This window comes from Solenopsis invicta, chromosome 3 (assembly GCF_016802725.1).
Source record: "Solenopsis invicta isolate M01_SB chromosome 3, UNIL_Sinv_3.0, whole genome shotgun sequence".
Taxonomy (NCBI): Eukaryota; Metazoa; Arthropoda; class Insecta; order Hymenoptera; family Formicidae; genus Solenopsis; species Solenopsis invicta.
This window is the reverse complement of record NC_052666.1, coordinates 5908840-5931097: the sequence shown is the minus strand read 5'-3', so window position 1 is coordinate 5931097 and position 22258 is coordinate 5908840. Positions and strand designations below refer to the sequence as shown.

The window sequence follows — 22258 nt, the reverse complement described above, 5'->3', positions numbered from 1 at the left end:
TATAAGTTTATTATAATTCACCAAATTTTTGTATGACAATTGTATAACAAATTGTATAGAAAGCAATGCTGGAAAAGAGGCAAATGTTTAATAACTATACACATAATGTTATTTCTTAATAATACAAACGAGATTATGCTTATTATTTATAATAAACCCTGTTGCAAATTTTTGTATGTTCTTGTCTAAAGTTCGTATGAGAAATTTTTCCTACAAAATCTCACAAGACCTTCCTTACAAAAATTATACAAATTCTTGTGAGATCTCTTTCAGTATTTATAAAAGGACTCCAATTCATTTAAAAATTCTGTGAAAAATTTTTACGATGCAGGATAATACTCTTCAATATATGCATAAAATAAAAAATCGTATACATATTATGATTATGAAAAATATACAACGGCTACGTGTACCAACCATGTACACACGTTTTTCCTTAAAAAAGAAACATTCATAATCTACCGATCGAATCGGTCCGCACGTGGTTGAAAAGCGACAACACTGTAAGACGACGCGAGTACGGCGAGCGCTCTATTATTCCGGTCATTCAATGATCAACTGTGAAGGTGAACGGTCAACGTACGAGGATCGCAAACCGCAAAGCAGATCTAGTAAGTATATCTATGTACTTATAAAAATATATGAAAAACATGTTATTATAAAACATTGTTAATTATATTCTAAAAATTTTATTTTTTTAGTAGGAAAAACATCGGTGACGACGATGACAACGATGACGCCGATGACAACGACGACGTCGACTACGACGTCGACAGCGGCGACGACGACGACGACGTCGACAACGGCGGCGACGACGACGACGTCGACTGCGGCGACGACGACGACGTCGACGACGACGACGACGTCGACAGCGGCGACGACGACGTCGACAGCGGCGACGACGACGTCGACAGCGGCGACGACGACGTCGACAGCGGCGACGACGACGTCGACAGCGGCGACGACGACGTCGACAGCGGCGACGACGACGACGACGTCGACAGCGGCGGCGACGGCGATGACGACGACGTCGACAGCGGCGACGACGACGACGACGAGCGGCGACGACGACGACGTCGACAGCGGCGACGACGACGTCGACAGCGGCGGCGACGACGACCCCGACGCGTCAGCCGAAACGGCGACGACGACAGAGGTGACGGCCGACACGGCGACGACGATGACAACGGCGATGCCAACAGGACTCGTAACATTAAGTGTAAGTATTAATTAAATATAAACGAGTGTTTAGATGTGGCTATAGTTTCGCTGTTAAAAAACGAGCGTATTGTCGAAACATGATCTTGGTTTGCCACGGTTCACCTACACAGGCAAATGCATGGTTTCTTTTAATGACATAGTCAACATATAAGCATCGTTTTATCTTTCTTCGGTATTCAATAAATGCTTTTACACATTCTTTAAATTTTTTGTTTCAGACTTTAGATCTTGAAAAGATAATTCATGCGGCATTCGCTCGAGGAAGAGGGAGAGGCAGAGGAAGAGGGAGAGGACGAGGAAGAGGAAGAGGACGAGGACGAGGACGAGGAAGAGGTAGAGGTGGTCGCGGGACGATAATAAGAGGAGGGGGGAGGGGCATTCAAGTGCACAATCATAATTATTACTATAACAATTAAAGCATTATATGGATAATATGAGTAAAAGAATAAATATATGTAAAAAATATATAATAGCTCAAAAATTAAATTATCGCCCTCCTATCGATAAAAATAATGTACACACACACACACATACATACACACGCACATACATACGCGTCCTCGCACACACATCCAACAAGCCTGCCGAAAAGCCGGCTAGCGTGCCAAAGCGCTTCTCCGTCCCCTCGATAGAGCGAGAGAGATAGAGAAAATAGACTGTAAAGCTTCGATTTCAGGCACAGCTGATATCGTCTATAATATCCTTTAGTTGAATTTTCACCTGTCATCGTACGGTAGGACTGATAAAATACGTCACTTGGACGACAAAAAGTTCATAAATATTTTTTTTCAAATTAGAATGTGCAATTTTGCATATAATAATTGTAAAAATCATACGGGTGTACGTTTGTTTTTACCATTCTCCTTGAAATCATTTCCGGAAAATTGCTGTGTATATTGTATAAATAAAATTAAATATTTTTACATATATGAAAATATAAGACTTATGGATAATTGCTCAATAAGTGAAATCCTCAGGTATCCATATATTCAATTAATCTTTATTACATTATTATTTGTTTGTACAATATGTCATTTCTAAGTCATACATACGCGCGCATATGTATGATTATAACAATTATAACAAAATATAAAACATTTTTAAAGAGTAGGCGCTTTCTGGCCTCTCTACGTCCCTGCCCAGAAATCGCCCGAAATCCTCTTTTGGATTTCACGAGCGAAACGTAACGTGGAAAACGGATGGGTGAGAGGGGAATGGAGAGGAGGGTATTCGGAGAGATAACATCGCCGCTCGTTCCCCGTTTACCACCGTGATACTTTCTCTCTCTAACCGATGGTCTAAACAGAGGACTGATGCATCTCTCACTCCTGCACATAGCACGGAAGAGAACCGTAAAAATGGACATAGCACCGCTGAGAACCATCTAAACGTGGACATTACCGACGTGGAAAATGGACATTGGCTACGTAGTTCAATGTCCATTTTTCACGAATCATAGAGGCGCTTCAAAATAAGGTTCCATCTAAACTCGAAGCCTGTTCCCTCTCAGGTTCCTCTCTGGCGTTGTTAGATTGGAGAGGCTGCGAATGCCGCGACCGGCGCCAGCACTTGAGTCGCCCATTGTAATAAGCAGCGACGACGACGACGACGACGCCGTGTCGATCATACTCGTCAGTGACGACGATTCGTCCAACGACGCCGAGCCGTCACCTGCGTCGGTAGTATCTTTTTCGTCGCCTTTTACCTCCGCCACCACCGACAGCGACTCGGATGAAGTAACGGCGAGCAAACGACGCCGAGTCCACACGGCTGGACTCACGACCAGTGAATCGGATTAAATTCCAACGACTCACTGGTCGTATAGACTGTGTAAATAGTGTGTAAATATTGTGTAAATAGTGTCTAAATATTGTTCATCTTTGCGCAGATTGGTATAGCACTTCCCGCCAATCTGCCTCCCCGCCGATGTGACCTCCACCTTGACGCGGTGGCGGGGCTCGAGCGCGTTCGCATCTGAGAAGACGCGCTCGCCAAGAGAAGTCACCGTCGTCGAAACTATTGAGTCATTGTTTCGCAATATCACGTCATTGTTGCACTTACTATTTTAACTTTATCGAGTACCGAGTCCACTACAAATTCTACAATTGCGTCGCTTCAGTTGCTTGAACCTCCCCACCGGGGGCTTCGCCCCCTGGTCTCCCACCTGGGGGCTTCGCCCCCTGGACCCCCGTCCGACGCTCCGACACCTCACGCGACATATCGGACAAGATTAATGCCTCTTCGGTGATCTCTTAGACCCTCCTTTCCTTATCGCCCAACAGCGACTCGAGCAAGAGGGAGCCTCCTCACCGCGACAAGGTGGATCACCATCGAGGGGGTGTCTATTGTTACTATTACGTTTGCATTCGACACGACGATATTACTGCATACACCTTTCTCCCTTTTTTTTTTTGTTGACGGAGGGGAAATACGTTACCGCATACCCCAGGCCCCGGAGGAGGCCTGGCGGTTATGTGGGGCTCTTCCCCGCCGTCGACGTGACGGTGGTGGCATACCCACTAAAACCCCTCCGGGTGTCCGGCTCTGTTCCTTGACTGGGGGACTCCGGGAACGCGTACAGCATGCTTCCGGAGTCCCCCCGGACCAGGTCGGCCGAGGCCGACTCAGCACGCCGGGGGCACCCTGGTACGAGTTCCCCGGCAGGGCCGTGAGGCCAAGCCGGCCTCAGGTCGGGGGAGAGGGACACCAGCCCTCCCCCGCCTCTTCCCCTTGAGATGTTACGGGGTTAAAGCCCGGGAGTCCGGCCCCCCGGCCGGATGTCCCGGGCCCCTACGCGCCGGACTAGTCCGGCTCGGCGGCATCTTCTTTTCCGTGTTGGGGGGGGATGAGGTAGGAGGGATCCTTCCCCTCCCCCACCAGCACCCCGGCGAGGCGCTAGTGGGGGAGCGATGGCGTGTTGTGGCGCGCGATCGCTCCCCGGACCGTTAGGTCAGATCTGCCTCGCCGCTAACACGGGGGGCCCTCCTCCCACGGCTGCGCGTCCCGAAAGCTGGGCCGGCTGCCGTAGGGGAGGAGGGTCGCTTCCTTTCATCATTTCCGTGGCGGTCGCCATCGTCCCTCTCCTCCACGATAGTGGGTTGGGAGGGGGTGGCCGCCACGGTTTTTCTGCCCCGCCGCCGTCCGGTAGACCTCCGGGGGCGGGGGGCGCCTCTTCTCCGTTGGGGCAGACGGGGCGGGGGCCGAGACGAATCGTGACCCCCGTCTCCGCCGCCCCTTCCGTTTCTCGCGTTGCCTGGGGGCATACGGCCCCCTGGCTGACCCTCCCGCACCTTTTCGGCCTCCTCCTTCTGCAGCATGACTCGATCGCACAAGGAGGAGACCGCCTTCCAGGCGCTCTCCCTGCTGACCATCTGACTAATGATGGCCGGCAGGGAGAGGTCATTTCCCACTTCAGCCCTCAGGACTCCGCGCAGCTCTTCCCACGCTGGGCACTCTTCCAGCGTGTGCTGCGCGGAGTCCCGGTCGGCGCCACAGTGGTGGCACTGTGTCGTCGGCTCCTTCCTTATCCTGCACAGGTACTCACCGAAGCAGCCATGCCCGGTGAGTACCTGTGTCGTCCTGTAGGACAGGCCGCCAAACGGGCGGCTCACCCACTCGTCCAGGTGTGGTAGGACGGCCTCTAAGATCCGAGATCCGGCCGCCGGCGGGTTGTCGATGAGGTTTCTCTTCCATGTCCTCATCATCCGCCGACGGGTCCTCTCCCGTAGCAACGCGGTAACTACCCCCCCCCCCCTCAAGGCGGATGGCTTTTGCCCTGGCGCACAGTGGGACAGAATCCCGAAAAAGTGGCAGAAATTCCGTCTAAAGTTAATTTTGTTTGAAATTGTGAAATTATATACTAATATAAAGATTTTGGAGTCGCAGATTTCGCATTTGATATTACAATTTCGAAATTTCAAATGGCAGATCCAATATGGCAACATAAAATAATAATTATAATCTAACAACTCCTACCTTACCGAAAGTAGTGTATTGTCAGGAAAGAATAATCTAATATTGAATATTAAAATTGAATGCATTCCCTCCTCATCATATCCGGGCTTGGGACGTCAGTAGTGGCTGAGTTACTTATGCTATGTACATTTATTTACAGTATTGCGCTAATATATATTTATGTACAACCTATCCTAATGGAACTTATTAAATTATTTTGTAAATTATTTGTATTTTTTTAATTATTACTGTTTTATTTTTATTTTTTCAATTAATTTTTATATTTGTTATTTTTTTGTTTTTTTAATTTTTTAATTATTACTTTTTTATTTTTACTTTTTGAACTATTATATTAATATTTTATTACTTTTATTAATTTTGTTAATATTAGAGTTTTACTCCTCAACTTGTTCATCCGACAACACAACTTCATCCAAGGATGAGAATATTTCTGGAAGTTCAGTTAAATTTTCTTCTTCCTCTTCGTCATATTCTATATTTACATTTGTATTTATTTTGGGTATATATTTACATTTGTATTTATTTTGGGTATAATAAGTAAATCTCGGACTTCTGTGGGAAGTTGTAATATTTTATTTTTTCGAATTCGCAAATTAAGACTAGAAGAAGATACAATAGGATCCGATGTGTCCATTAATCTACAAAACATGTCATGTAAATTTACTGTACGATTGTTTTTTCTACAATGCTCATTCCTATATGCTTTGTAATGCTTATTTCGGGCTTCAGAAGCTTCCTCGCCAAGCATTCCCACTGGCAATATGCTATTTTCAATTATCTGAGCACCATGAATAAGAACTTTATGGAGAGATGATGGCATAGGATACCATGAGTAGTGAGATACGTAAATTTTAGCCGTATCAAGGCACAGTTTGTTAAAAAGAACGCTATTTATCGGAAACTTACAAGACAAGGCAATTAAAATATTTTTTAAATTAAAAACAAAAGTATAGTCTAGTCCAAGACATTCAGAAAACAGTTTTGGATCTTCAAATGCCCTGCGAGCAGTGTTACCATCATTGCTCGTACCACTTCCTCCTGCTTTTGGCTTATCTACTTTTAATCCTAATTTATTCCAAAGAATCGTTTGGATCTCTTTTTTTCGTCTCGCATATTCATCTTTAAGATCTTGTCCTCTCATCTGCCATACTTTAACGTTAAGTCTGTACGAAATATGCAGACAGCACTCTAAAAATCGAATCCAGCAATGCAAAGGACTAATTCCGTACTGCAGTGACTTTGGATTGGGTAGAAAGATTTCTGTTTCACATTTAATGTTTGCAAGATCATTAAATTGCTTTGGCGTTGCTTGACAAATGGAGCAAGATTGCATGGACTTCGTACCTGTTATTATATTGAAAACTTTACCATCTATTAAAGTCATGAACAATGAAAAATGAATTCTAATTTTTAAATTGTTTAATATGATTTCCAATGCTTCCAGTTTATCAATTTGATTTTCAATACATTGCTTTTGATTCAAGATAAGATCTTTTGATTCGGCGCAATATTGAATATTAATAGGGCGGCAAAATCTTGCAGATTGTGAAGCTCTATTATTCCACAATATAATGTTTGACGAAGTTGATAGGCGTAATATACGGTATAAGCGTAGTAGCGAAAAGATTTTCATCGTTAATATTGCTCATGCTCATATCTGAATACCGTTGTTTAAACGCCGAATGCCCAGAACTTCCATCAAATCCCCATGAACAAATTAAAACAGCTTCAAGTTCTGTCGTCTTACTATTTTCCATGCTCTTAATGATTACATCTTGTTGTAGTTTTATAATTCTTTCTACCGTGTGGTTTAATAGAAGTTGCAAAGGAACTTCTGCCACAGTATCTGTGATTTTAAAAACTTCTATTGGCGGTCTACATTCCGCCTTTGCAGCTACAATTGCAGCATATGCTGGAAAAATATCCGCCCCTCTTGCTTTTACAGTTAAACGCATACTAATGTAATCGTCTTTGGACATATTTCGATCTAGTAAATAGATCAATCCTTCTAGAGGAGTCATCTTAATGATTACTGGTCTTGGCTCACAAATTATTTGTTGTGCATTTTCAGGATTTTTCAAAACTTTATTTATTACTGCAACTATATTTTTTTGTCCTGAAATCCTTGCTGCATGACGGCATGCCATTATGAGTTTCAGTGGGTCGTTGTTATGTTTCTTACTAATAGTTGCCACTTCTAGCCTTCTTGATCGATCAGACTTCTCCTGAAATGGAATAGATGGCCGACCAGCAACTGTGTAAGAAGCAGCATTTTGCATTGAAATGTTAGGAATAATAAAACCAGAGTCCAGCCATTTTTTATGTTTTGACTCATACTTTGTTTTTATTCTCTTCACGCCATTCCATTTCTCCTTATGCTTGCTACTGAGTGCAGATACATATGTTCTCAATTGCCGCAGTTCATTATCCTTAATATTAGAAATATGCATTCCTAGCTTAGACAAAACGTAACTTACAGCCGCTGAAATCCTATCGTCAATACCAGGTTTCATGAAAAATTGTTCAATAATTTCTCGCTTGGTAAATAATAAAGTCGACATGGCTGATTATTAAATTGTGATTACTTTTAAAACCTGATATTCGAAAATAAATCCAATTCCAAATGTATATTCAATAAGATACGCTCACTCACGAAAATATATACATGTATATCGCGTGAATGTACAGTATTCCAAATGAAACAACACTTATATACAATTTTGCTGACATTTCTACTGCGAGAAAGTATTGCGCGCCTTAACCGCCTGGCGGTTGCTTGACGCACTGTCAAGCAAGCGCCAGGCGGCTCACAGTACGTTCGGTCGAGTAGAACGGTTATTTTGCCGAAGTAGCAAAAAGTAGCAGGTTTTTTTTGAAGGGATATAATATGAGAACGTACCGGTGTAAAGAAAATTCCATTAGGAAGCGGTATCTCCGATTATAATCAATCGATAGCAAGTTTTGACTTGCAAAAATGTAAAAATATTCAACTTAATCGATACAAAATTTTAATTTATGTAATATTAAATGATTATTAATAATTAAAAACATTCATGAATATATACCAAAAAATAATAAATAATAAAACTTAAGAAATATGTTGTGAATTTTATAATTTATAGCATTTTAATAATATATGTTGTTCACTTAATTTAAGACTTATTCTTATATTCAAAACTCTGCCAAAATAAAAGTATTCGACCAAATGTTATAAAATTTAAATCCAGCATATTTGGATACATTGAGATGACAATGATAAATATATTTTACTGCAATTCTAAAATCGACTTTTTGCCACTTTTTCGGGATTCTGTCCCACTGTGTGGCGTAAGTCCACGCCAGGGCGTCGGCCGTGTACTCCGCCGGGGGGAGCCCCGCCAGGGCCATGATTGACGCGTTGGGAGCGGTGCCAAACGCGCGCGTTATCCTTTGCGCCAGCCGCCGCTGCACATCGTGCAACACCTTGATGCGGCGGCCGGCCAACGCCTCGCGGAACCACACCGGGGCTCCATACAGAGCCCCGGACATGGCCGCAAGGGCGTACGCGCGTCTAGCACCCACCCTCGGACCCCGGAGGTTGGGCATCAACCCATTGAGGGCGTCCACCCTCTTGCCCAACCGCTGGGCCAGCTGGTCGAAGTGATCAGCAAAGGCCCAGCGACCGTCCAGTTGCAACCCAAGGTACTTCAGGGTTGCACCCACCTGAACGCGGGTGTTGTCCACCAGGACGAAGGCCCGGGGCGGTATCCCGGAGGAGCCATCGTGAAAGAAGATGGTTTCTGTTTTCTCCGGGGCCACCCTCAGGCCCAGGCCTTTGATGGCGCCGACGACACAGGCCACAGCCCAGTTGCCATTTGCGACTGCTTTTCCCCAAGAGGTCCCCCCCGCTACTATGAACGTGTCGTCGGTGTAGCCGACGACGTAGCAGCGGGAGGGGGGGGGATGGCCGTGCGGAGCACTTTGTCATATGCGGCGTTCCATAGCAGGGGGCCCAACACAGACCCCTGCGGAACGCCACACGACACGTCCCTCCGCTGCTGGAGTTCGTCTTCATCGCGGAACTCCAGCTCCCTTTCCCGGAAATAGTCCTGAACGATGGCGACGAGGTAGGGCGGCAAGCGAAAGTGCTCGCTGAGCGCCGCCACCACCTCACCCCAGGGGAGACTATTAAAGGCGTTGTCCAAGCGATATCCAAGGATATTGCCAACGCCACCATCCCGTCCCCCGTTAGGGACTCCGAGAGGGACCGAACCTGACGTATTGCGTCGATTGTCGATCGCGCCTCTCGGAACCCATATTGTTCGGGGGACAGTTCAGGACCGTTCCGGGCCACATGCCGGATGATGCGGTTAGCGATTATTCGCTCAAAGATCTTGCCCGCATCATCCAGCATACAGAGGGGCCTGTACGCGGAGGGACTCTCTGCGGGCTTGCCCTCCTTTTTAAAGAGGACAAGCCGGGCCCTCTTCCATCTCCTGGGGAAGGTACCTTCTCAGAGGCACTTCGTGTACAGTGAGGTATACAGTGAGTATAGCTGATAATTAAGGATTTTTTTACAACATATAAATATTAAAATCTTATACAATAATAATGATTCTTAATTATAATAATTTCAACGGCGGCGAGAGCAAGAACGGTTTTTGGAGAATGGTTCACATATCGACGAATATCCTTCCAAAGAATAAGCCACGGTGTCTCATGGATGTTGGATTTGCAGTGGACTTGATTGTAGTACGTTAGGTATCGATATGTATAATTGCGTATTCTCAACAAAAATTGCTGTAAATATTTTATAAAATACACAGTTGAGTGTGAGGAATATAGAAATTTTTAATTTAATACTTTCAGAGGTTCAGTTGCGCGCTGATAAAAACGGGAGAGCTCAGCTTGAGGCAGGCACAATAAAAAAAGGACTTGAGACCTATAAGACGAATCGTGTTAGCATGTGCAAGACTTAGACTTACACGCGTGCTTATCTGCATCAAATCACCGCTGTGGTGACAGTGTCGTGTCATCTATTGACTGTTCACATGTTAGAATTCAAATGACACTTATGCGGGACATTAGAGATAGTATAGAAGCACGAAGATGGACAGAGCGTTTTAAAGGCTGTCAATGTTACTCTATTGTAAAATTGAGATTTGTATTTATGTAGAATTTTCATCTATATAAAGATTTTTGTAATTTCTTTCCGTGTAATTTATTTTTATAATTTATTTTACTTGCAAACCTCTTATCTAAGTATTTATGTAAGAATTTTATATATGTTTGATTTATATTAAATACAATACAGATATAAATAGTGTTGAGTACTAAACGGAACCTACCACGTGATTGGTCGACTCACTCTGTAACTAGACGGCATGTATTCTAGTAACATTATTTTCATGGTTTCTTTTCTCTATAAGGTATGCTCTATGCCGTCTAGATTGATAACGCCCGTTAGCGCGTTAATTGTATGTTCAGATCAATTATAAAGTAAATTACTCTTGTAAAATTATATAGATGTTTTCAAGGCTATAACCTTTAATCTCTTACAAATAGAATAATAATATAAAATGTTACGTCCGTCGGTGGCACAGGACACTCTCGCACAAAAAGGCACTCGCGTACAATAAATGATTGAGCAGACTTTAAAGAAACTCAGACGTTTATTGAAACATGTTTGTTACCAAACAAGGCGTCAGACAAAAGCAGCATAACAACAAGCATCGCTAACAAGCAACCGTCAATTCATTAATATCGATTACAAAAACTACACGGTAACACATTACAAATATTGCACGGTTGTAACAATAATATAAAATATTAATACATAATATTTTACACTATATTATTTGTATATACTATATATTAATATTTATGTATAATAAAATATTAATAAAATAATTAAAATTATATATATATATGTATATATATATATATATATATATATATATATATACATATATATGTATATAATATACAGTATAAAATATTATATATTAATATTTTATACAATGTAATATTAATACATATTAATATATAAATATTAATATGTAGTATAGGTATTCCTACTGCGGATATTAATACTTACATGTATTATTGCTTATCATCGCATTGTAATTGAACTTTTTATAAATAAAATGTAAAAATAAAAAGATAAATTATTAATTATTGCCATTGTTATTTTAGGAGCGATGTTACTTATACACTTACGTAGGAAAATAGAAAGAAGCGTAGGGTAAATTATAAACAGCTGAAATTGTTGAGACAAATGAAGCAGCCATGGTTTAATCTGATGGAACTATATATGTGTCGAAAAAATCTGAAAAACAATTCGGATAATGTGACTTAGAGATAATACTTAACATTCCATATAATTTAGACAATTTCTTTTTCATATCAATGTTACTCTTAATAATTTAAAGCATTTCCTTCCGTGTTTAACACGTCAAGTAATCTTTGGCGCATGGAACCAACAATTGCTTGGCAATACTCCGGACGCTGCCGCAGATTGGCCCAAGCAAGATGCACTCGCTGCAGAAGATCTTCTCTTCTGTAGATAATGTGAGGCGTCCACGCTCGCGCCATCTCTGCCCACAGATTTTCTATTACGTTAAGATCTGGAGACTTCGCAGGCCAAATTAGTCGAAGAATTTCCGGATGATCTTCATACCAAGCTCTGGTGATCCAAGCGGTATGGATTGGGCTGTTGTCTTCCACGACGATAATTCTAGGAAGCTTTTCTTCGTTGTAGCGTTTTCGTACACTGGGCAGCATTACACCATCCAAAATATCTACATACTGCTCAGCGTTAAAATTTCTTCCGACTTCCACTAAGTCTCTTGGACCATCAGCTGACATCCATGCCTAGAATACCGCCGTGACCTGACCACTTGACATTGAAGACAAAACATTATTTGGTTCATATCTAGTATTATCTGTTCTTCAGACGCGATATCGTCCATCTTTATCACTGGAGAACGTTTTTTCATCCATCCATATCACTTTTGACCATTTTTCATCTGTAATATGAAGATAGTCCATTGCAAAGTCTATTCGTTGAGTCTCATGTCTTGGTATTAGAAGGGGCTTCTTTGCAGCTTTGCGGCACTTTATTTCCGCAGCATGAAGTCGCTTTTGAGCTACTTGACGTGATACATTTAACCCAAGTATTTGGGGTATTTTATTAGCAGGCTGAAACGGGTTTGCTCTTATCTGCTGAATAATGGCTTCATCTTCAGCCGGAGTCGTACATGTTTGGCCTACATTGAAATGTCTTTGGTCTTGAAATAAATTATCTTCATCCGCTTCAGATTTCTGCACCCACCTCCTGGCAGTTTTTACGCTGCACTGAACCATAGCGGCAATTTCTTGAATGGTGTTTCCGGCGTCCCACAAAGATGCAATTCTTAATAAATTCTCTTGCGTTGGTTTAAACATTTTTAATTCGAATAATTAATAACACTGATGTTTTCATGTTTTTAAAAAAAGTGTAATGTTAAAGATTGCATTTGTTTTTTAGCAAGCGATTTTAGACATTTTAATATCATTAAAGTGTTGCATTTATTTTTTCAAAAATAGTTTCCACCGTCCCACAAAGATGTAAAAAGAATATGTGAAATAAAAAAAGTGTAAAAAAAATGTAAAAGAAAAATAATGTTAATGTTTAATAATGTTAAAGTTAATAATGTTTAATGATAATAATGTAAATAATGTTAATGATGTTAATATTGTAAATTGATTTGCAATATAAGTTTTAAACGAGCAATTTTCGAGTGTTATTTCAATTTTTTATCGAATTTGCCAATTTTTTAAAATTATATTTAGGAAAAACACAATTTTAACGAACGATAGCGCGTCGACTAAAAGTTTATCGTCACAAGAAAAATCTAATGGCAGAGTTATTGATCTCTTAAGTCAATTTGATCCTTTGTGGTCCATCAGAAGATAATTACGCAAAGAGAGAAATGTAAATTTTACTGTGCAGCTTTAAATGAATATTTAAACAAAATAGGTATTCCTATCTTTGTTAAAGTGATTGATACAAATATTGAGCTAGAGAAAATTTTTAAGATAGCTTGTATAAATAATGTTACAATATGGAATTAAAGAGCAATCTTAATTAACTTTGAAGTAAAAGATATTTATTCAAGTATTACATATGCTAACGTTGATAAACAAATGCTAATAATTATTTTATCCACAGTATTATGTATGACAATATTATGATTTTTAAGAATACTACCGAAATACATGCTAAACATAAATCTTTTACAATTCTAGTCAACTATGTTCTAATCACATAGCAATATTTAGGTTATCTTTTTATTTTTACACTTCATACAGTTGATACATGAAACAAAATGTAATGAGATGAAACAAAATGCAATGAGATGAAACAAAATGCCTTGTAACGGGCGAACGTAAACGAAGAAAACGGCGGTAGTGGCGAGGCGCAAAAACTATAAACAGAACTTATCGTTATCATTCTAAACGATGCAAGCGCCTAACGATCGGACGTAAGAAAAGAATGAACTTAATCTACGCGGAAAACGAAGTATTGGTGTAATCATCGGTATATTGCACCGAAATATAATCGGCCTGAGATTAGACTAGATAGACATCGCTGCGGGTAGCGATGTTTTCGCGGAGTTAACGAACTCGATGTCCGGAGGCAAGGTCGGTAAATGGCGCGTCGGTAGCGACGCCACATAAGGTCTTCCGCCGCACTTCGAGCTGTTTGGATCCAAAATGGCGACCACAACGCTCAGCTGATCAAAGGTCCATAGATAGACGTGACGACAGGTACGTCGCGTCTATCTACGGACCTTGAGCTAATCAGCCAAAAAATATAATGTTTGATTTTTAGGTAAATGTTAATGTTTAGGCTGTTTAAAAGTTAAGTTAAGTTAAAAAACATAAAAATAAATAATACTTGGTCGAAATTAGAAAAATAAACAGCATGCATTCTCAAATATATTAACTAATTTTATTACTAACTCTTAATTAAATACATTGAGTGTTTAAAATAATTAAACTAAAAATTAAATTTTCCAATAATCTTATATTTTTATTAATAAACATGTATTTATAATAATTAAAATAATAACTCAAATAATACATTTTAAATGGACTTTAACTGGCGATTAAAATATTGCAAAAAAAAATTTATTTAAATATTGCTATTAAAATAAATATTTAAAAACCATAACAATATTGCTTTGTAAATAATTTTGATTTTTAGATAATAGATTGCCTATAAGCACTTTTTGAAGCAAAGGATTTATTTTTCGTTAAACGTATTTTCTTTTTTTGATCGTTAACAAAAATAATTTGTCGAATATGAATATATCGACGTAAAATATTGTAGAAGAAATTACAAGGTTTGGTACGTTCCGCACAAATGTTTGAGATAGTTAATTCTTTATAAGGTGCCTATTTTTCGATCATTTGTAATAAATGCTCAAATAATCAAGGGTGCAGAGCACATCTATCAAAATGCGCTTGCAAATGACCTTCAACTAAAGAAATATAGTTAAATATACCATTTGAAGGATTTTCTAAGAATCCAAAAGAAAGAGCTTTGATATAAAATGAATACTGACCATTATCATCAGTAAAAGCTTTTAAACAATCACTACAAGCGTATTTTTTTCGTAAAACATAAGAAATTGCACTTCCTAGTACGTTGTTTATAATATTACACTCTAATCTATTTGTTATTGGGGTTACATAAGTGTAATTTTGTGTATTTTCATAAACAGGAGAATACATACAATCCTCTGGCGGAATCACAATTAAATCTTTTCCTTTCTTTGGTTCTTTTGATAAAAAAAATTGAACGTAATGCTCATCATTATCATCTTCATAATTTTTTTTGGTTTTTCGTGTGTCTAAAAATTGACATAATGTAATCAGTCGTAGACACCGTTTAGTTTCTAAAGCAGTTGGATTATCGTTTCCATGTCGACGTAAAGTCGAAAACAAATTTTCTAATCAGGCATCTTGATTAAGGCGAGAGGTTAAAAAAAAGTTATATCCAGTTTTAAATAATAAATTCACGAGTGTTATAGTATTTAAAACTGACATTTTTATACCCGTCTGAACTGGTTTCCATGACTTGCCAATTATTATATTTTCTATTAAATCTAAAAAATGATCAATAATAGCTATTTTTACGTTTTTATTACTTAAAGTTATAGCTTCACTTTGGTATCTGCTATTCATTACATCAAACCAAGCTCGAACCTTTCTTATAAACCAAGCTGTAGTTTCAGCTTCTTTATCTATCATTTTCAGTTCAATCAAAGTTTCCAGAGCAACGGCAGTTCTTACATTAAATATATGCGCTGCTGGTGGTACTTGCATTTTATTAAAAGAAGAAGGCCTTAAAATCTCAGCTGTTATATTTGGTGCTAATTTTAAATCACTATGTCGTTCTTGAATTGCAACTAATTCTTCAAGGTATTTAAATCGTACTTCATTACATGGCAAATTTTCAGACTCTACAATTAATCGGGCTATTATAATGATGGAATTATTGGTTAACGCCATTCGTAAATTTTTTAAAAGATGTGGAACATCTGGAAAGATATAAAAAGAATTACCAGTTCGTACGGGATGATCTATAAACGGTACAACGTTATCCCTCGAAACGTTTACTCCTAAGTTGCGCCATATAGCTTGATTTTTCGGACCCATATCACAGACTAATCCATGAATCCTAAAGCCTATTTTCTCGATTTCTTCAACAATTTCTAAAAGTAATTGGGTCATTACACAATCATCTGAAGATTTAGACGTCAGATGCCATGAAATAATTTGCTTCCAGTTTTCTGTTAGTCCTCTGAGCATAAAAACAACAACAGTAGTGCTTAGTTTTGCTCGTTCTTCACACGTTGTTTGTCCAATAAATGACCCTGTAGTTATAGATAAAAAATATATATTTCAATTTTAACGTACTTTGGATTTCGAACCAATGGATTATGCCTATGAACTGTATAGAGAGACAAGGAAATGACTAAATAACAAAATATGAGAAAAAAATTATGTTATTATCATTACAATTTTCTTACTCTAATACTATTACTTATAGGTATCCTTATTAATACTATTATCAAAATCATTATTTTAATTACAATTATTATTCTTACAATTATTATTAATATTATTATTATTATTATACATTTGAAAATATATTCTACTTATCAATAAAGAGACTGTAGAAAAACACTCATGAATTAGTACTTATATACAGAGATATACAGAGTGTAGGAATTTCTTTTAATAAGGATGCTAAGAATATCTATTTTTGTAATCATATTTTGTAATTATTAGTCGTAATATAAATATAAACTTCAGTTTGTATCATATATACCTGTGCTAACATCATACTCCAAGGATTTTTTAATGTCCATTTCATCCATCAAAACTACATTATCACTTTGATGCGTAGATGAATGAGTTTTCTTTTTCTTTGCCATTAATGAAAGGACGTCTTTTAACAGACCAGGAGAGAAATTAAGTTTACTGATGTGTTTGCATAAAGTAGAATAAGCTGGTAAAGGTAACTGGAGGTCTTTTTTCAAATATAAATAGGCCTTCCATCCAACTGTAAACAGAAAGTATCAAAATTAGTGTTAATTCCATACAAAAACTAACATTACTTTATTTAAAAATTGAGGGAATTACCAGCGTATCTTATTTGTATTGCAAGTTTTAAGCATTCAGGAGACCATTTTGGTTGATGTGGATTAGATAATCCTGCAGCAAATTTTTTGAAAAATGGAATCTTTTCCAATTTTTCAGATAAGGTACAACATTTTTTCTTATAAGATTTCATTTTTGTTGTCATTTTTAGTCGTAATAATTTTTCATTTTTATATTTCGACTTTAGCATATTAGCTTTTGCACGCTCTTTTTCTAATTGCAGTTGCAAGTATTTTATTTCATTAGCTTGTCGGATAGTACCTTCTTCATTAGAAATGTATTTTGTTTGTAACATAAGTGTGTCACTGTCACCATCAGTTTGAATGCTTGTATCTGTGACCATTTTTGCTGATGGAAAATGTTCATTTAGTGAATTTCCATCGATAACGTTCTCATTATCCCTAATATTACTGTTGAAATTAGTTAAAATCACCGGATTAAAGTCTTGAACATAATCATTTTCAAATAGGTTTTCGTGAGGAGTTTGTTGCCCTGCAAATAATAAATGTAATTAAAAAATAATAATTATTATCTAATATCCACAGATATTGAATAAAAAAATATGATTCTGCAATAATTCTTACCAACTGCTAACTGGTTATTGAATGTAATTGTTGAATTTTCATCATTAAAAATAGTTGGAACAGCGTTTAGTTTTAATTTTCGCCATTTATCCTCTCGGTGGTTTTCAAATTGGGAGTCATCAAAGTGACGCAACATAAAGTAAAACGTGATAATTAATACGTGCTTGAAATTTAAATTATAATATTTTTAATTGAAATAATTCATTTACATACCTCGCATAACCTCGAAGTCGGTGCTATACTTTTGCCGCATTTTTCGAGCCATACTTGTTTTCGTTGCTTGTCTTTGGGAAACCGAAACATACGAAATCCATTTTCACTGCGATTCTTGCGATGTTTTGCACAGCAGCCTACCATTGCAGCTTTTCGTCTTTCCGACGAGATACGTGTCCGTACAATGCCGTACACCATCAGCGCGAATGGCGAACTACACAGTAACAACTATTGTACGACGTGCACTAATACACAGTCACTGGATCCAAAATGGCGGCCGTCGGAAGACCTTATGTGGCATCGCTACCGACGCGTCATTTACCGACCTTGTCCGGAGGGTATCGGGGAGCTGCGGAATGCGTGGACATTGGTGTGAATGCGGCCGTAAGCGCGGCGGGCGCGGATTAATCAAGGACGCTGCGACGTGCGGGCGCTTCCGCGGTTCGTCCGATCTGCCTCGTGCAAAAAGAAGCAAAGAGATCGTCAGGGCGCGGATGTCCTGGCGACTGTTCTGGTTTCTATGAGTATTGCGGTGAGTGAATCTTTCCTGGGCATAAGATGAAGCTGATTGGCCAGGGATACTTAGCCTATGGACTCGACGAGGATGTTCGTCGTGGGTGGTGATGTGATTCGCCGAGGATGCTCGGCTACGAAACTCGGCGAGGATGCTCGCGATTGGCTGAGGTGAAGGTGTGTGGTTCGGAAGCTCGGGGGTAGCCAAGGATTCTCGTCGAGGATACGGAGAGAGGCAAGTATTCTTTGAGAAAGTCGGAAGAGCGGTCGAGGATTCTCGACCCGTTCGATTCGGACCAGGAAGATCTCCTTTTTGGTGTTTCCACTGCCGGCTTATATATCCGAGCGGGGACTGGACGAACCAATCAGCGCGCTCGGTCGGCTGGCTCGGAGTGGGAACATTGCGGAACGCCACGGACTGCGCGCGTGCTGCCGCGTGATCGCGCCGAGAGGTTAGCTAGACGCGCACGTGGTTCCCGCTGTCGCGATGCTCGGGCGTTCGGAGTGGAGCGACGGCGCGCGTGAGGTGGAGGAGCGTTTTGTTACAATAATAATATTTATTAAAAATTTATTGAATATTTATTTAACATTAATTAAGTATTTAAAATAATGATTTAAAGAAAATGTTAATTTAATATTTATATAACGTTTATTTAATATTTATTTTACATTAATTTTTTATTTGTTTAGAAATATGTCAAAAAAATGATAGTTAAAAATTGAGAATAGAAAAAATTATGATTAAATTTAAGTAAAAAAAGTAGCGAAATAATTTTTCATAAAAAAAAGAATATAGATTTTAAATTTTCAAAACTTTTTAATCATTATGTAGTGATTTTTGTTTCTACTTTTTACTTTATAAATTTAAAATATTAACATTGTATTCTGATAATCATATTCTACATCTTAAAGATAATAAATGCATACACGTCTTCTCTTTGAAGTCGTCTCCACTTGCGTTTCAACCTGCTGTCGTTTCTATGGAATCAAAGGCAGTCCTTCCTTCGACCTGTCTTATTTTCAATATCTCCACAATCACTGGACTATGAACTTTGTGAGACCGCTGTCTTTCTTGAACTTTTGTTTATTAAACGATTTTATTAAAATATAACATAATATGTTTACGTATTGTATTTAATATATACTGTTACGTCCAGACCGAGCGCGGTCGCCGTGGGGCAGAATACGTGCGTTTCGGCGAAACTGGCTGTTTCGAAGCCTAAGCTTCGGGGGGCTCCACAGCCCAGGAGCGGATCGCGTGGCCGGATTGTCCGGCGGCAGGCCCGATTCTCCGCGACCAACTGCCGAGAGGGGAGGGTTTTATAACTTTAAAAGGTGTTTCACGGAGAGCGCAAGTATGGTTGCGTCCGGATATTTTAATGTAGCAGTCGTCGCAAATTATGATCTGACTAACAAGGAAACACAGGGAAGTGTCCGCCTCAGATTAAATCGAGTTTTTAATATGTTGCAGTACAGATAAAAATAAGAGACACGTATTTTTTTATACGTGCCCATACGTACTTTAAGGGGGTGAAACACCCCTTTGAAGAAAATCGGTTTTTTTCTTTCGAAGCGTATGTCGTCGAAACTATAAGAGATAGAAAAAAAAGTTTTAAATAAAAGTTGAATGGCTCAAAAAGTAATTTATAACAGCGAAAAAAAAAATTTTTTTAAAATTCTTTTTAATACTTTCCCTCACCACTTACCAATTTTTTTCAAAATTTTTATTTTTTTTATAAGCAAAATAAAGCTTATTTTATTACGAATTCAACGGTATATGATAAAGTTACGATACAACATTCCCATTTTCCAAAAATAATTAAAAACCTCTCTATACGCACGGTACGCGCACCCGTTCGCGCGTTCGTGCGCTACGGAAGTGACTCCCTTCGATTTCGACGTGCCTTTAATATGTTGTACAGATTAAAATAAGGGACACGTATTTTTTACACGTGTCCTAATACACTTTTAAAGGTGAAACATCCCTTTGAAGAAAATCGGGTTTTTTCTTTCGAAGCGTGTATCGTCGAAACTATAAGAGATAAAGAAAAATGTTCTCAATGAAAGTTGAATGCATGTTTTTTTTGTATAAGATGACAAAAACATTTAGAGGACAGTCTGTGTCTAACATGAAAACGCAGACATTGAGAAAAACATTTACTACAAAATAAAACGACACTACACTAAAGAATTACGGTGTTGTAAGACATTAATTTCTTGTTTAGAAAATAATATGTAATTAATATAAGTTAAACATTTATTTACTAGTCTACATGATTCAACTAGAATATTTATTCTCTTCAACATTTTATAAATAAGGAGACTTGGATTACAAAAAATTATTACTCACGAGCTGCCGGTGCCGGCTGACTCGCGCTCTGAGGTGGAGCCATTGGGTTAGTGTGCAGGTGCGTCCGCCGCGTGGCGATAGAACGCACCTTTTTAGTGTTTGGTCGGCTCTCCACCTCAAGCGTGAGACCTTGTCGAGGCACCCAGCTGTCGGCTGCCGCGTGTACGTTGGCTGTCCCGCCGTAGAAGCTCGCGGACGACCGGCTTCCCGGGAAGCCGCAAAGCCCTCGCGCACGTGCGCGAGTCGTGTTACGGCCGTGATCACACGACCGCCCGCGTTATCGGTGCGTTGTCGTGTCGCGCGTCTTCGAGAGAATTATGCATCGTGACCGCGACGACGGCATTGCCGTCACCGGGTATCTTTGGTTGTATTGTTTTTGAGTTAATTACTGTCCGTTAGCGAAAGTTCGACGAGTGTGTTCTCGCCGCGCTGTTCCGAGCGCGCGTAATTGGCTGTCTCGTTCCGCGCGGGACCAACCGCCGTTGTTCGCGCCGCTAGTGTAAGCATTGTAGTATTTAAGAAAATTTTCGCGTTCCGCTTATTCGTTTTCGTCAACTCTCTTCATCTTTTCCGTTCTTTGCTTGCTTCGACTGATAATTCCTTCGCGTTTGGCTCTACTCTGTCTCTGTCATATGCTACAATACATGTTATTTCTGTCTGTTATATCGGCCTGATCTTGCTTGATTTCTCGCCTACCCGTCTCCTCCAGTAAGAGAGCCGCTTCGTCCCTGTCTCCGCTACCCCGCCCCTCTACCGGTTAGAGGAGCTAGCTGGCCGCGTGCGAGCGACGATTTCGTGTTTCGTTCTGAGAAGCTATCGCGTGGTGTGCCTCCGCGTCTAGCGTTAAATAGTGTACCCGGCGACGCGACCGGTATAATCGCGTCTGGCGCCCAAATTCGCGATTGGTGGTATCTATTGGTTATATCGTCGCTCACGCGTGTCTCGCGCGTAATTCCGGTGTTTGATCGCGTATTCCGCCGCTGCTCTCCGGCGTGGGATAAAAATACGTGACAAGCTTTATAATTTTATTTATATGTATTTCAGATTCAGTGATGAAAGGGCCAGCTTCAACCCATGCGGAATTAGAAGTTGCTATGCAAGAATGGCTCCGTCGCTCAGGCGACAGGATCAGGAGTATAATTAATAATAATAAAATGTTAATTAAGCAGTAAAACAAAGTTGTTTTACTGATTAATAAACATTCACTGGAAGTCTTCCATGAGAAACTTTGCGAAACATGTTTTGTATCGTGTCTTGTCGTTTCAAAAAGGAATGAAACCGTTGACATTACTTATGATTACGTGACGCGGCACTGGTTTCTAGAATGTCAAGGAAATCCAGTGACAATCTTAATTTGTAACATCTATGCTGTAGATTGATCTTACAGATATATAACAATTTCTAAACGACGATTGAATCGTAATTATTCTCTTCGTACGTACATAAATATCGTTAATAATGCCTAAAAATTAGTAAAAAAATCAATATATCCGATCGTTTATATATGCAAATAAAAGGTTTTATATCATACAAGTAATACTTTGAAAAATTTGTCTTATATTAGGTGTTGGAATTAATTCGTAGCGTTTTTTTTGGGGGGAACAACGATTTATTCTAAGTTTAAATATAAAAATACATTACTAAAAATATTTTTCATCGCTTGCCACAACTTTTTCCCATCTTTCGGGTAAGAGACGGATACCCCGTC

At 39.5% G+C, this 22258-nt stretch overlaps 2 protein-coding genes and 1 long non-coding RNA gene across 3 annotated transcripts; 1 reads left to right on the top strand and 2 right to left on the bottom strand.

The window, feature by feature from the left end:
* Nucleotides 1-1121: 1121 nt before the first annotated feature.
* On the top strand, nt 1122-2029 carry LOC120357159. The gene is made up of 2 exons (XR_005574349.1): nt 1122-1219; nt 1440-2029. It is a non-coding gene; the product is annotated as an uncharacterized LOC120357159 (long non-coding RNA).
* A 1066-nt stretch (nt 2030-3095) lies between these two features.
* LOC120357311 lies at nt 3096-4841 on the bottom strand (the record flags this gene model as incomplete). Its single annotated transcript, XM_039447473.1, has 2 exons — nt 3096-3237; nt 4225-4841. Coding segments are annotated over 2 exons (759 nt in total), but the record flags the coding sequence as incomplete, so codon positions are not given.
* Nucleotides 4842-14447: 9606 nt separating this feature from the next.
* LOC120357170 lies at nt 14448-18620 on the bottom strand. The gene is made up of 7 exons (XM_039446999.1): nt 18014-18620; nt 17688-17901; nt 17475-17604; nt 16873-17382; nt 16559-16792; nt 15789-16100; nt 14448-15686 (listed from the first exon to the last, which is right to left on the bottom strand). The coding sequence occupies exons 2-7, from the start codon at nt 17883-17885 to the stop codon at nt 15178-15180; spliced, it is 1893 nt and encodes a 630-aa protein (XP_039302933.1). The 5' UTR covers nt 17886-17901; nt 18014-18620; the 3' UTR covers nt 14448-15177.
* Nucleotides 18621-22258: the final 3638 nt, after the last annotated feature.